This window comes from Protopterus annectens, chromosome 10.part0 (genome assembly GCF_019279795.1).
Source record: "Protopterus annectens isolate FY-2018-M chromosome 10.part0, PAN1.0, whole genome shotgun sequence".
NCBI lineage: Eukaryota > Metazoa > Chordata > Ceratodontiformes > Protopteridae > Protopterus > Protopterus annectens.
The window spans coordinates 1,571,426,186-1,571,440,104 of record NC_056744.1 but is presented as its reverse complement, the minus strand read 5'-3'; the positions used below and the strand labels follow the sequence as shown (position 1 = coordinate 1,571,440,104).

The 13,919-nt window shown below is 34.7% G+C and overlaps 1 protein-coding gene across 1 annotated transcript in view; it reads left to right on the top strand.

Moving 5' to 3' along the window:
• LOC122813743 (serine protease 27-like) overlaps nucleotides 1–13,919 on the top strand; it is a 284,170-nt gene that overhangs the window by 160,463 nt on the left and 109,788 nt on the right. The window contains exon 4 of the mRNA XM_044086216.1: nucleotides 2,780–3,054. Coding sequence (XP_043942151.1) covers nucleotides 2,780–3,054 — 275 coding nt within the window. The remainder of the gene's footprint in view (nucleotides 1–2,779; nucleotides 3,055–13,919) is intronic.

Here is a 13,919-nt window from a genome sequence, read left to right as displayed (position 1 = left end):
CTCAGTCGGACAAACTCGGTCGACAAATGTAAAATAAATAAATAAATAAGATAAGATAACATTTGGGTTACTGTTTTTCACAAAGTTGGCGATTAAGATCGGAGATGGGCTAATAATTATTTCACAAAAAGCATGTTTGTTTTTGAAACACTGTATATTATTTCCTGATGGCATGAACAACAACTTATTTATTTATTTATTTACTGACATTTGATTACTGGGAAAGTCCGACTAGGCAAAAGCTCATTTTCAGAGAAGGCCCAGGGAGAAAAGATCCAAATTATTATAAAACATTTTAAGAACAATAATTTCACAATCTTCAAAAATAAAACAAAACATCTGCAGTTTAAATAATTATAATAAATTAGACACAATATAAAAACATTGGTTAAGAATCGATACAAGGTAATCATTTAATATTTAGAGAAATTTTAAGACAGTCTGCAGAGAAATTAAATATGTTAGTCTAATACAAATAGGAATTGCAATATGAAGTGAGGGAAAAAAGCTTATGGTATATTTAAAGAGAAAGTCAGGAAAGAGAATAAGAGAGCGATAAGGATGTAAGTGAAGAAGGCAGAGTATGGAGGTGTAAGGAATGAAAAAATACGTGTTCACATTTAGGGATATAGTTTATTTAGTGGTAGCTTCAACTGTATAGCCCAGGCAGTGCTTTGGGGCAACGGGGTATTTAAGCTAGGCTTCTCAATGGTTGCTTGGACTGCATGCCTAATAACTACCTAAGCACCTATAATCAACATAACTAACTTCTGTAGCTGAACAATCAACTACATGCAACATGAATTCAGTACTGCATCATACTGCGTGATCATTTTAAAATGGGGTGTTTTACCTGAAAGACATAAGTGACAAGATAGTTTTCCCAGGAAGTAACACATCTGGTTTTGGAATTAATGTGGGACATTAGTAGCTTATAAGCTAATTTAGGGTGTGAAGTATTGTGAGTTCTTTCTATTGTGGCATCCCAGCAGGAAACTGTAAATATGAAAAAAAAGATAGATGACAATCTTTTACTAACATAATAAAATGTAACAATAACCATCCATAGGAGTAATAATGGGGTTATTCACAATTTCACAAAGTTCTTAATATTGCTTCAGAAAGGTGACTAAATTGGTTTAAAAGAATACTAATAATCCTTTCATATTATTTTCCCTGCATCTATTATCAACAGACACGTGGCAATTTCATTAAAATAATTATCTGTCTCTATCTATCTATCTATCTATCTATCTATCTATCTATCTATCTATCTATCTATCTAGCTATCTAGCTATCCTTTGTTGACTAGTTTAGTTCCACTAGGCTGGTGGTCTCTTTTCAGGAAAGACCTGAGATGGTATTTATACAGACTAGGAGAAATATGGCCATAGCACCAGGGAAAATACCCATGTTCTAATCGCTACATGCCACTGGATCTTTTACATACACCTGAACTACCACCTGCTGAGACAGATGGGGCTTCAGTCTAATATCTTATTTGAAGGATGCACACTGAGGAATGCTGCGCCACATAATGCTGCTCTCCAGTGTCAGTAACTGAAAATTAATCCAACCACCTGGGGTACGGACACAGCCCTATCTTTGAAAGATTGTGTTTTCTGCTGGTATCACCTTAATTATGAAGTAGCTATAAGAAAGATAATATTAATTGCTTCCTCTACATATTCTGGGCACATATACTTTTGTATTACATATTCATTGAAGGCTTTTGCTGAGACAACAGGGTTCTTGCTTGACTCTGGTATTAAAAAATCTTTTTTTTTTCCAGTTGATACATATTGCCTACAAAGTATCTGTGCAATTGTACAAAGCTGCCACTTTGAGGCTGTCTCCATTTATAACCACAGCTACAACTCATTTTATATAATTCTAAGAATTAAAGTATCGTGACTATGTTTTGTACTAAATGCAGTTAAGACCCTGTGAGGTAAGACAATTAACTACATTCTACTTTAATGGGCAACATTTCTAATTATGCAAGCATGCACACGTCTCTGTGCTTACTATGTTTACACAGGATTTCTATACAGGGGATATTTAAGATTCCTTAAAATGTAAACAAATGTAAGAATTATGTCTACAGCTGAATGCCCACAATATGGATTTTGCAGTAGTTTGATACGAGTTGACTGTGTAAAAATAGACAAGACAAATTGTTTTACATGGATTCCTGAATTTGTTACTGTTCCACAGCTCAAAAACATGACTGTCTTGTCCATTTTTTATGCAATGTTATTCAAAGTAACTGAAACTGTGAGAGCTGCAACAGATCTGACAGGTGACAAAGCCTCAGTTATTGACACGTTATATCTTTATAAGTTTGTATGTACATTCATCTTATTAGTTCTTTCGTGATATGGTATACAGTTTTATTTTCAGAGCACCATCTCACTCCACCAGTCATCACTTTTTCAGCAATATGTTGCCCATGTTTACTAATTTTCTGTGACGTAATGTGCAATCAGACACTTGAGATTATTAAATGATTAATTTCTGGTTTAATGCTACTGTGTGAATACATAAAGGAAACCTGTACAACAGTTTCAAAAACTGAATTTTTGTAGTTTTTTTTTTTCTCATGCAATTGATTCCTAGGTTCTCTATAAACTGTTATTTTGGTTCACACAATATTTAAATTCATTAAATAAAAATCCCATCTTCCCACAATTGAGAGACATGTGCTACATGTATCATCATGACATTGGTAGATTATCATCTTTTACTCTGTTTTATTCTGTATGTTTTTTTTTTCCAGCTACAATCAGAACATGGATCAATACACCGTTGCCCTAGGATGTTATCAGTTTTCTCACCCTAACAGAAACCAGCTCACTATGTCTCTCAAGCAGATTATTATAAACGAGGATTACACAGCACCAGCAAAGGGATATGACATTGCCTTGCTACAGCTCAGTCACACCATAGCTTACACAGACTACATACGTCCCATTTGTTTGCCAAGTTCAGATGTCGAGTTTCCTAATGGCTTGATGTGCTGGGTGACTGGCTGGGGTATTAACAGCTATGAAGGTGAGTACTAAAGGCCACAGTCTGGGCAATATGTGCGGGTTGCCATAAGCATTGAGATTCCTGGGGCAGTTCTGGTTAAATCCAGGAGTTTTGTAATGTATATGAATATTATTAAAAATGGGAGCAGAACACCCAACCATATCAATATTCATACAGTCAACAAGTCATTTTGCCACCCAGCCCATCAAATCTCCAACCCACTGAAAACCCATCTCAACAAAAAATATCAAAAGTACCGATGTTCTTACCTCACTGTACCATAGATAGCCATTACCTATGTATACCAGCACAATGGTCACATACAACCAGGGGAAAAATGATCATTCCATAGTATATCAAAACAGTTGCTCCATATGCTACTTCTGAGACCACCATACCACTATAACCCATCACAGAAATTTGTTGAAGGAACTCTGCAACAAGATGGGAATTTGATATGTGTGGTTTTCATGAAACTGTTTTGAAGTCTTAATCTTATCATATTCTTTCAAAGCATTGACAAATTCAGGAGTGTTTCCCTAGTCTGAAAGAATACCAGGAATTCAGAACTTCACATTGACATACCATGGAGCATGGTATCTCTTTTTAGGTGGACTTAGGAGACCTCTAGGGTCTGTCGTGACAGTCATATAATGTAAATTAATTGCCATCTAGTGAGCATACTCCACCAAAGACAGGAAAGCTTAAAGAAGTACTTGACCAGACTCACTGAGGGATGATGTATTGCTCTACTAGTAAACTAAGAAGTATCAGAGTCAAAGGTATAAGTAACACCAATGATGCTGTACAAGCAAAAGGGCTATTATCAAAATAAATAGGATGCATAGATATGTATCTGTGACATACTCTCTCCGCTGAGATTCAGCCTTTGCATAGGAATTTGCTAGCATCACATGTGGAATACCGAGTTAAGGTTGTTTGCAACACTGGAGGTTCACTTTTTGCAGACTATTTAAGTTATATATATATATATATATATATATATATATATATATGTGTGTGTGTGTGTGTGTGTGTGTGTGTGTGTGTGTTTTTGAGTAATAGTTGAATTCACTTAACCATTGCCTTGTGTTTCCCATCCTACTTTCATTTAAGGCTTTCAAGTCCTTCCCAGTGTCCAAGATGCATCCAGAATTCTCACAGTGTAGAAGAAAGTATTGTCTAACTCCCTTCTCTTACTTGCCAGTTGACAGTTACTGCCTCATACATTCAGACATTCTATGTATGTATGTATGTATTTAAGGTAAGTTTCACAATGTAGTCCCAGACTCCACCTTAATATTAGGTTTAAGGTTACAAATAAAATGCCGTTTCAGTGGTGCAACAGGTAGCACACATGTCTTTAGTGTAGAAGGCTCTGGGTTCTAATTCCACGTCAGGTAGACTGATTGCTGACACTGTAGTGCAGCATAAATGGGGGATGCTGCACTCATGAATGTGCTGTTGTTTGGATAAGATGTTAAACAAAGACCCTGTCTGCTTGACTTGGTAGTAGCTCAGGTGGATATAAAAATTCCCATGGCACTTATCAAAAAGACTAGGGATCCTTTATTTATACACAAAAAAGCTGTTATTTACAAAATATTTACATTTTATAAATATTTACAAAAGTACAAATACAGAGATATACAAATCTATTTACATATATTCTGTATTTCCTTTACAGTCATTCTAAATATTCAGACATATTAGACTCACACTTTGTTTTTCATAACCACCATCTGAATTTACTTAATATTGTTGCTAAAATCCATTTACCCTTTAACATAATTTAATGCATTTTTTCATTCCATATGGTCCACATAACATAAAATAACTTATCTGTTCTTTTAACATATTCTTTACTTTTATTCTTATAATATACACATTTAATCATATCCATAGTTATTTTATTCAGTTCTTTTATATATTCGAATAAATGTTCTTTACATAGTTTTCCCTATAACTTTTAAACCCTTTTACATTTCACAATCACATGTTCTATAGTTTCTTCTTCATGACAATACAAACATATTCTATCACTTTTCTTTTTATATGGCTATGATGCCTGTGCACTGGCCCAGTAATCAAGGAGTCTCAGTCCTCACCAGTAACACCAGTGAGGAGCATCCACATTGGGGAGGATAACAAGCACACACAACACACACACACACACACACACACACACACACACACACACACACACACACACACACACACACAGTAAAGTACAATTTCCCTTAAGAGCACACAGGTATAGGCTACAGGTCTCAGCCTAGTGGTCAAGCTAAAACCTCCAGCACCCTCTCTGTCCAACCAGTGCTTCATGTCCCTGACAAGTAGCTGACACACACACACACACACACACACACACACACACACACACACACACACACACACATGCACACACACACACACACACACACACACACACACACACACACACTTTGAGATATGTGTTATATACAAACACACAGATGCTCCTGGGGAAGGCTGGCACAAGTTCTCCAGCTATGCCCTCTTCTCTGCCCAGGCTATAAGGTAGAAATCACTGCCACCAACCACTGATATCAGCTACTAATAAGGCCCTTACCAAAGGGTGTTCAATTTTACTGTGCGATATTATTATCCAAATAGTAAGTGTGACCAGAACTTTTAAGACTTATTGGAGTGGCTTATTACAGTATCACTAAATACATGCAAGTTCTCCAGAGCTTAAATTACCTCTACACAAAACAGTCACATTTGAAAGGTTTAAAATTATTTAATAATAAATAATAAAAACACAAGACAAATCTTCTCAATTCAACACAGTGCTAGTCAAGAGTTCAGACACAGGAAAATGCTTAAAATAATATTATAGAATAGTCTGACATAAATATAGAAAACAGCTGGACTAAACCTACTATTTTCTATCTATTTCTAAGAGAAACAATGTTCTAAATAACTTACATATATACAGAGCAATGGCAGAGTGCTGGTGAATGGATGTTCTTCAGACAAAATCCAAAATGCTCTCTTCTCTCTCTCTCTCTCTCTCTCTCTCTGAGAAAGTCTTAAATTGACAATACATCACTGCTGACTCATTTTAGATTATATCATTCTTAACAGTTCTGATTTAGCTTCCCAGGCTAACAGATACTCACAATTTACATTTCTTTTTGTAATGTGCACCCGCAGGAAGCCACAGCCATAAAATACATTATATATGTAAAATCTAGCATTTATCTTTTGTCCTAAGACAATAGAAATAATTAATTCATCCAGACATCCCATCTCTGAGCCCTGAGATCAAACAGTCATAAAATGCTTGACTTATCAACTTTCTTCCAGCAGAATGAACTGTGGTTACATTTTTGAAGCTCAGTACAACATATCGTTTAATCATAACATATAGTTCTCTTTTACATTTGTAAAACTAGCCTGTGGATTATATTAATTTTTACAAATCACATAGAATTATTTACAAGATTCTATCTGGCTGGGCTGGCAGCCTTTCAGTTTTTCACAATGACATATTTCCTTTTACTGGCAATTTATCTATGAGCAGTCGCCACAAAAAGTCTTGACAATCTACTTTCTGATTACATCATTTGCTACTTTCTGATTACATCATTTGCTTCTTATTTGTATGGCTTTATGTTTTCATCTGTTAGAGTTTTCCATGGTTTGACATAGTAATGTTTTATCATTACATTATTATGCTATCTATACTGTTCTGTCTTTTTTCCTATAGCATTCATTTTTATTTTCCACAAAAATGTTTTTTCTTGGTAACATTTTATTTCTTCATTTATACAATCGTTTTCTATTTTACCCTTTTTTACCATGCCCCAAAATTTATCATACTTAATATTCATACATTTTGCTACTAATCTCTCATCTTTTTCATTTAGCCACTTTAACACTTTGTACCAATTTAATGAAGCAGCATACACCACTGGATTAACTAACCCTAAACCTCCTTCTTCATTTACTTGTATTTTTGCTTAGTTTAATCTAGAACCTTCTATAAATGAAAACAAATCTGTAATAATTCCTTTTCAAATATTATTGGCAACATAAATACACTTGTTAAGTATGCTATTTTTCCATTCAGCACTAAATTTATCAATTAAAGCTTTTTTCTGAATGATAATTTATAAGTTCTCCTGAAAAGACATATTTATTTTATTTCTACTGCTGTTTTTTTTCCCATTGAATTGTAAGTACATCTTTATTCAACATTTTTATACTCAACATAGAATTTAATTCATTGTAAAACATATACTCCTTTATCTTTACTACATCACCTATGCCTTTACTTTTCTCTTTAGTTAAAGTCATTCCTATCACTTTTAGGCACTCATTTGTGCAAATTATTTATGTTATCCAAATTTTGGGGTTTTTTTTTTGCATTATTATAATGTAATTTGCATATGCTAACAGGACTAGAGTTCTTAACCCTTCAGGTGCTATATACCCCACCTCCTTCATTTTGAAATTTATTTCACATACTATCACAGTCATAATTAATGCAAAGACTATACAACTCATTGGACATCCCTGTCTTATACCACTCTCCATATTTACCTCTAGCTTAACCAGCCATTTACAAGTATTTTTACTTTATTATTACTATATGCTGACATACATAATTTCCTAACTTTCTCACTTATATTATATTCATTTATTATTATCCATAACATTTCATAGGCAATTGTATCAAATGCCTTATTAAGGTCTTCTATCATGATTTTCACTCCTTCTTTTCTATTCATAATGCCATCCACAGTTTCTCTATCATTAATAATTCTTGACAGCCCTTCCCTTCACTATATATACTATTTTCTATAATAGTTTCCATATTAGTTTCAAAACTCTTTAATGGGTGTCCGCAGTGGTGCATTGCTGCCTCACAGCAAAAGGTTCTCCGGTTCGATCCTCGCTGGGGTGCCTTCTGTGCAGAGTCTGCATGTCCTCCCTGTGGTCGCGTGGGTTTCCTCTGGGTGCTCCGGTTTCCTCCCATATCCCAAAGACATGCTGTAGGTGGATTGGACACTCTAAATTGGCCCTAGGTGTGAGTGCATCCATGTGTGTGCCTTCTGTGGAAGGTTGGGCTGGAAACTCGACACCATAAACCTCCACTGCCAATCATGAGTGGACAGGTGATCTGCTGTGGTGACCCCCTAACTGGGAAAAGCCGAAAGAAGAAGAAGTTTCAAATCTCTTTCATATTATTTTCATAGAGATCCTCTAATCATTATTATTCAGTAATATGGATCTCCTTTTTCGTCTTCTATCTTCCTTCTTCTATGTGAATTTAAATATTCCACTACATAATTTTTTATTTTAATTTCTATGTGAATTTAAATATTCCACTACATAATTTTTTTATACATAAAACCTTTATTTAATTTAACAATTCATTCAAAATCTTTATATATATATATATATATATATATATATATATATATATATATACATATATATTTCTGACAATCACTTAAATGTCTGTACATATCATGTCCTATTCCATCTGGCCCTGCAACTGAATCTATATTTACTTGTCCTAATACTTTATCTAGCTCATTTAAAGAAATCTTCTTTTGCAACTCTTTATTCTCCTTTTTTTCTGTTAACTTCTTTACTTTCCACATTTTTTCACTCCTTTAAATGGTTTTGTGCAGATTGTAGTACAGTATTCATAATATTTTCCTGAATTCTTTCTATTTCTCCTTTTACATTTTTTCTCTCATTACACTATCATCTTCCTTTACTAATCTGCTTCAGTAACATGATACTTCTCTTTTTCCTTGTAAAAATGTATTTGCTTATATAACAATTATTTTATTTTTTCTTGATTTCTTTCATATAATTCTTCTTTGTCAAAGTACTTTCTATCATTATGTTCTAAATCTTCCAATGCATCGTTATATGTTCTTTTATAGTTTTTCTATCATTGTGTTCTAAATCTTTCAATGCTTCGTTATATGTTATTTTATATTTTTCTTTCTCTACTTTTCTCACATCATATTATCACTATAAAACAATATATTTTCCTTAAATAACATCCACAGTACAGACCGATTTTTATAAAATGTTTTCATAGTAATATGATCTTTTCATAAGTGTATTACTAATCTCTTTCCTTCTTCATTCCATGCTTTCTCATTTATACTTTTTACTCCTTTACCTATTTTATATAATCCTGTTTTCCTTTATCTCTAGTCATATTGTAAGATAATCAGAAAATCGTGTTTTAACTACTTCCCTTTATCCTATAACTAAACCTTCTGATACTATAAAATAATCAGTTTCAGTTCTATGCAAACCCCTTTTATAACATCTAATATTTGTCTTGTATCATTTCTTTTCTTTTTATGATTGCCTCTTAAATCACAATTAAAGTTTCCTGTTAATATAATATTCATATTTATCACTGCGTAGTCTAAAATCTGATGAAATAAGCTTTCTTTTTCTTTACAATTAGTATGAGCATATAATGCTTTAATTATATATGCTTGCTCTTTCCATTTCAAATATACAATAGTTTAATCTTCCTGTTTCTGCTAAAGTTAAATTAATATCTTCACTATACTTCTACAGAATGCAGCTATTCCAGAACATCCTTCATTTCCCGAATTCCAGGTTATCTTTCCTTCCCATAGTTTCTTAGTTTGCAATCTTTTTTTATTTGTTAAAAATCTTGTGTCTTCTAAAATAATTACATCTATATCACATGTATTACACCACTCCAAAATCTCCTTTCTTCTTCTATATTCTTAATACTATTCACATTTACAGAAAGCACTTTAAAAATAAAATGTTCATTTTCCCTTAGATTCATAGTTTCATAGCTAATTACTATGCTAGCTTTCTTAATCAGGGAGTCTAAGCACAGCCAATGTCCCTCCTAAAGCTGACAATTAAACACTGTACCTTGTGTTTGTGAGTGAAACACCATAACCAATATACCACCCCACAGCTATTAGCTGTATATATTCTTTTCATCCATTTCCTTTTTTTACTTATCCCTTTAAATTTTCTTGTCTTCTTCATCACTTATTTCAGAAGCTTCTTCTATGTGCTCTTTATTATTTTTTCTTCTATTTCTATTACTTCTGACATTTCTTCTCTTAGTTCATTTTCTTCTCTTTCTTTTTTTTTCCTTACACTTATTTTCATCATTCCCATCCATCCATAAATGTCCAGTTTTATTACATTTATAACATTCCAATTCACATTTTGTTTTGCATCACGTCCAGTTTCCTCAAAAATATGGCATTTTCTGCCATAGTTACTTATCAAATGTCCTTTTCCACAAAAAAAAAAAAAAAAAAAAAAAAAATTTGGGTTGTCTCCAGTATTTTATGATTCCCCTATTCCACTCAGCATTTATCATCCTTGGTGTGTGTATAACATCTTCTATTTCTATTTTTAGCAAAATATTACAACCCCAGCCAACAGTCTTTACATAAAGTTTTCAGGGTCTATATTAGATGATCAAACTTTCAAAAGTCGACTGTCATATGGTCAACACCATATGATCAAACTTTTAAAAGTTTGAAAATCTAATTAAAAAAAAACTACACAAATAACCTACCTGAATGTTTTAAGCAGGGGGGACAAGTCCCCCTGCACCTCCCACATGAGGGGCTGCACCTCCCCCACACCTCCCATTCTTTAAGTATACCAACTCCGAGATCGCACTACAGTGCAGAAAAGGGAAATCTTCCCATTCCGCTCTGTATGGAGATCTCCGTTAAAACATTCGAACTTTCAAAAATTCGATCATATGGTGTCGACCATATAATAGTCAAACTTTTGAAAGTTTGATAATCTAATATAGACCCAGTTTTCACATGTCCTTTCAAAGTCTGTCTTCCTACCTCTGTTCAAAATTGTACATGAATTTTCTTTTTTGTTTCTCTGTTACATGCTTTTATCACAAAAAGATTCCATGGGATACAGTCCTTCGTTTTTTCATATTCTCACGAAAATTTTCCATTGGAAAGAAAAACAGTCTCAAATATAATGTCACAAAATATCTCTTTCTTTTAATAGGAATGAATGCTATTAGCTCATTGTGCTTTTACACATAATGGAAGTATTACATTGCTCCACACTTCATACCTGTCCATTTCTTTGTCATTTTTACTTACCATCTACTTCCATTTTTCATTTTTTTCCTGCCTTCTTTTCTGCTACTCCACTGTTGCCTTCTTATATTTACTCTGCATGTGGTTTATTTGTCATCTCACCACTATTTTTCAGGATTGTCTCTGCATCCTTTTGTATTTTCTCCATAACGTCCCCCCACCAGAAAACATCTTCTTCATTTTCTGGCTCATTCTGTACAAGCATTAGTTTAAATAAATCACCCCACAACCCTCCCAACTGGAGGGTTCTAATTACACATCCATCATCTGCTGACTCATCTCTATCAAACAGATTTCTTTGAAACATTTCTTTAGAATCCTGCACACATTCTCTGATCTCAATATTTGCATTCTCCTCCATTTGGTTCACCACTCAGTTATCTCCTTCTCTCTCCATCTGCCTCCTTGTTTCTCCAAGCTGCCTCTGTGCTTGGCACAGAACAGGAAATGGTCCTCCAAAATGGGTCAGGGGTGTAGCCAGGATTTTCAAATTTGTACTCACAGCCCCCAAACTGCTGCCTCCCCCCCCATCATCAAGCCACACCCAAATCACCATGTTGTGGTCTTCGGAGTTCTGCTCTCTGAACTGACCACCGGCAGTTGTATGCCAGGATAATAATAACTTGCATGATAAAACAATATAGGCATATCAGTCCAAAGGTGCATCTTCCTTACATAGAAAAAAATATAAAATGCCTTTCCATTTACCTTCAGTCAGATTTCACTCCAATGGAGTTTTACTCAGATGCCCATTTATGACTGCATTTTAATATAGTGTGACACAGCCCCCAGATGTCTAACAAACAAATGCTGACATAAGTAATTTTTAGTAGCAGTGCTACTATGTCTTGCCTAATTGTTCTCCTGCCTTTGTCCAGTTTTCCTGTTCATTCCTGCCTTGGAGATGAGAGCCAAGAACTCTGCATTCAAACCAAGAGTATGCTGTTAGCAATGACCAAGCCTCTGGCCAGTGTTTCAGAACTGGCATATCATATATAAAAGGTGTGGTCTGCAAATGAATGAGTTGATACTGTGTATTGACACTAGTATCTACTCATATTCTAACTGCTGTCAGTGTCTTAGTAACTGGCTTCAAGAATTTGCTAAGTAGCTGGAGTCATTCAAGGGAGATCCAGTTTATATAACCATGGGACAAGATTATCAGTAGTCTTACTTGGTTTTGCAAAAATTCTGCATCTCTTGTTCAATGGGTTCTGCGTACTGGCTAAACTGCCCCTGCATGATTTTTTAGGCAGAATTCACCTTATGAACATCTCAACTTAAATGCATGTAAAGCCAGATTGGTCAACATCAGTGCGACTCTTCTCAATGCCAGGAGTCTTAATAAACTGTCTGAACTGGAATTTTCATGTATGTGAAGATACAGAAACAGTGTTCAAATGCTAGCAAAGCAGTCCTTCCTTGCTGGGTTTGCATCTGCCATCCATTTAAGCCCACTAGAAACTGTGCTGGGATATCAGTGCTCCATACTGATGGTATGGCTTTTGAAGGAATACTTGGAGACATTCCCTGTGAACTCAGAACTCCAATTTACCCTAGGAAAGTCAAACTTCAAGTAACCAACATCACTACCTTTAAATACTTTAAGAAGGCAAACCCCATGCAATTATGGAATGAAATCACAAGAGATTACCCCTTCCCTGGAACAGACTCCTTATTCATGTGAAACCCAGGCCTGTTGAAATGCAGTTTGGAGCAAAGAATGGGAAATCACAAATTAACCCCTGCTTGTCACCTGTGGTCCTTATGAACAGAGGCAGTTTGTAGATACCCTTAGAGATAGGCATATTCCATGACTGTTCTACTCCATGGGCATTGACAGTTGGGAAAACTGAGGCATGAATGGCTAGGCTTAAAAAGGATCTATGGCCGTTAGTCTAGTAACTTCCTAAATATATCCACTAGGCTTCTGCCGTTGACCCTGTTCTTTCTGACAGTTACACAAAGGTTCTTTATGGCCATCTAATCAAATACAATGACCTAGCAGCCCTGTCAGGCTATATATGACAGAAGATTCAAAAATAAAGCATCCTGTTGGGTAGTAAATGTAGTAAAGTACACAACAAAAAGAAGAAACTATCTAAATCGCTAAGAAGGACTAGAACTCTCTCAGCATGAGAAAAGTATAAAAGAAGCTCACTAAGAAAGTGAAGCCACTATAAAGACTAACAAAACATCCCACGAACTGAAACTAGCAACTGCAGCAAAGAGTAACTACAAGTCCTTCAGCTATGTCAGAAGACTAAGAAATGATTGACAACACTACTCAGAACTTTTCTGCAATATTACTTCCCACTCCATCCCAAAAGATAGGGCAAACATCTCTCCTGAAGCTTCATTGCCAAATCCGATCATCCATGAGTCACTCCCCCACCTAAAATTGCAAAGGATTATGTCTTTAAGATATTCTCAAGGGGGGGCAGAGCCTAATGGCTAACTGAGAGCAGCTTGATTTTGAGCTCTTCATACTCATACTAGAAAATATAGGAAAAACTAAATATATTTAAAAAAAATGGGGTAAATATTAAAGATGAAGTAATTTACAACAAAACTACCAATTTTGAAGAAAAAATTCTGAAATTTTCCTGTCAAATACTACAGAGGACACTCCAAACTGTTTGAAGATGAGTAACTCCAAGAATTCACACTCAGACTCTATTATAAAAAAGAGATGCAACAGATATCTGCTACTCTGCTGGACTTATCGCTAAAAATGGACAGATT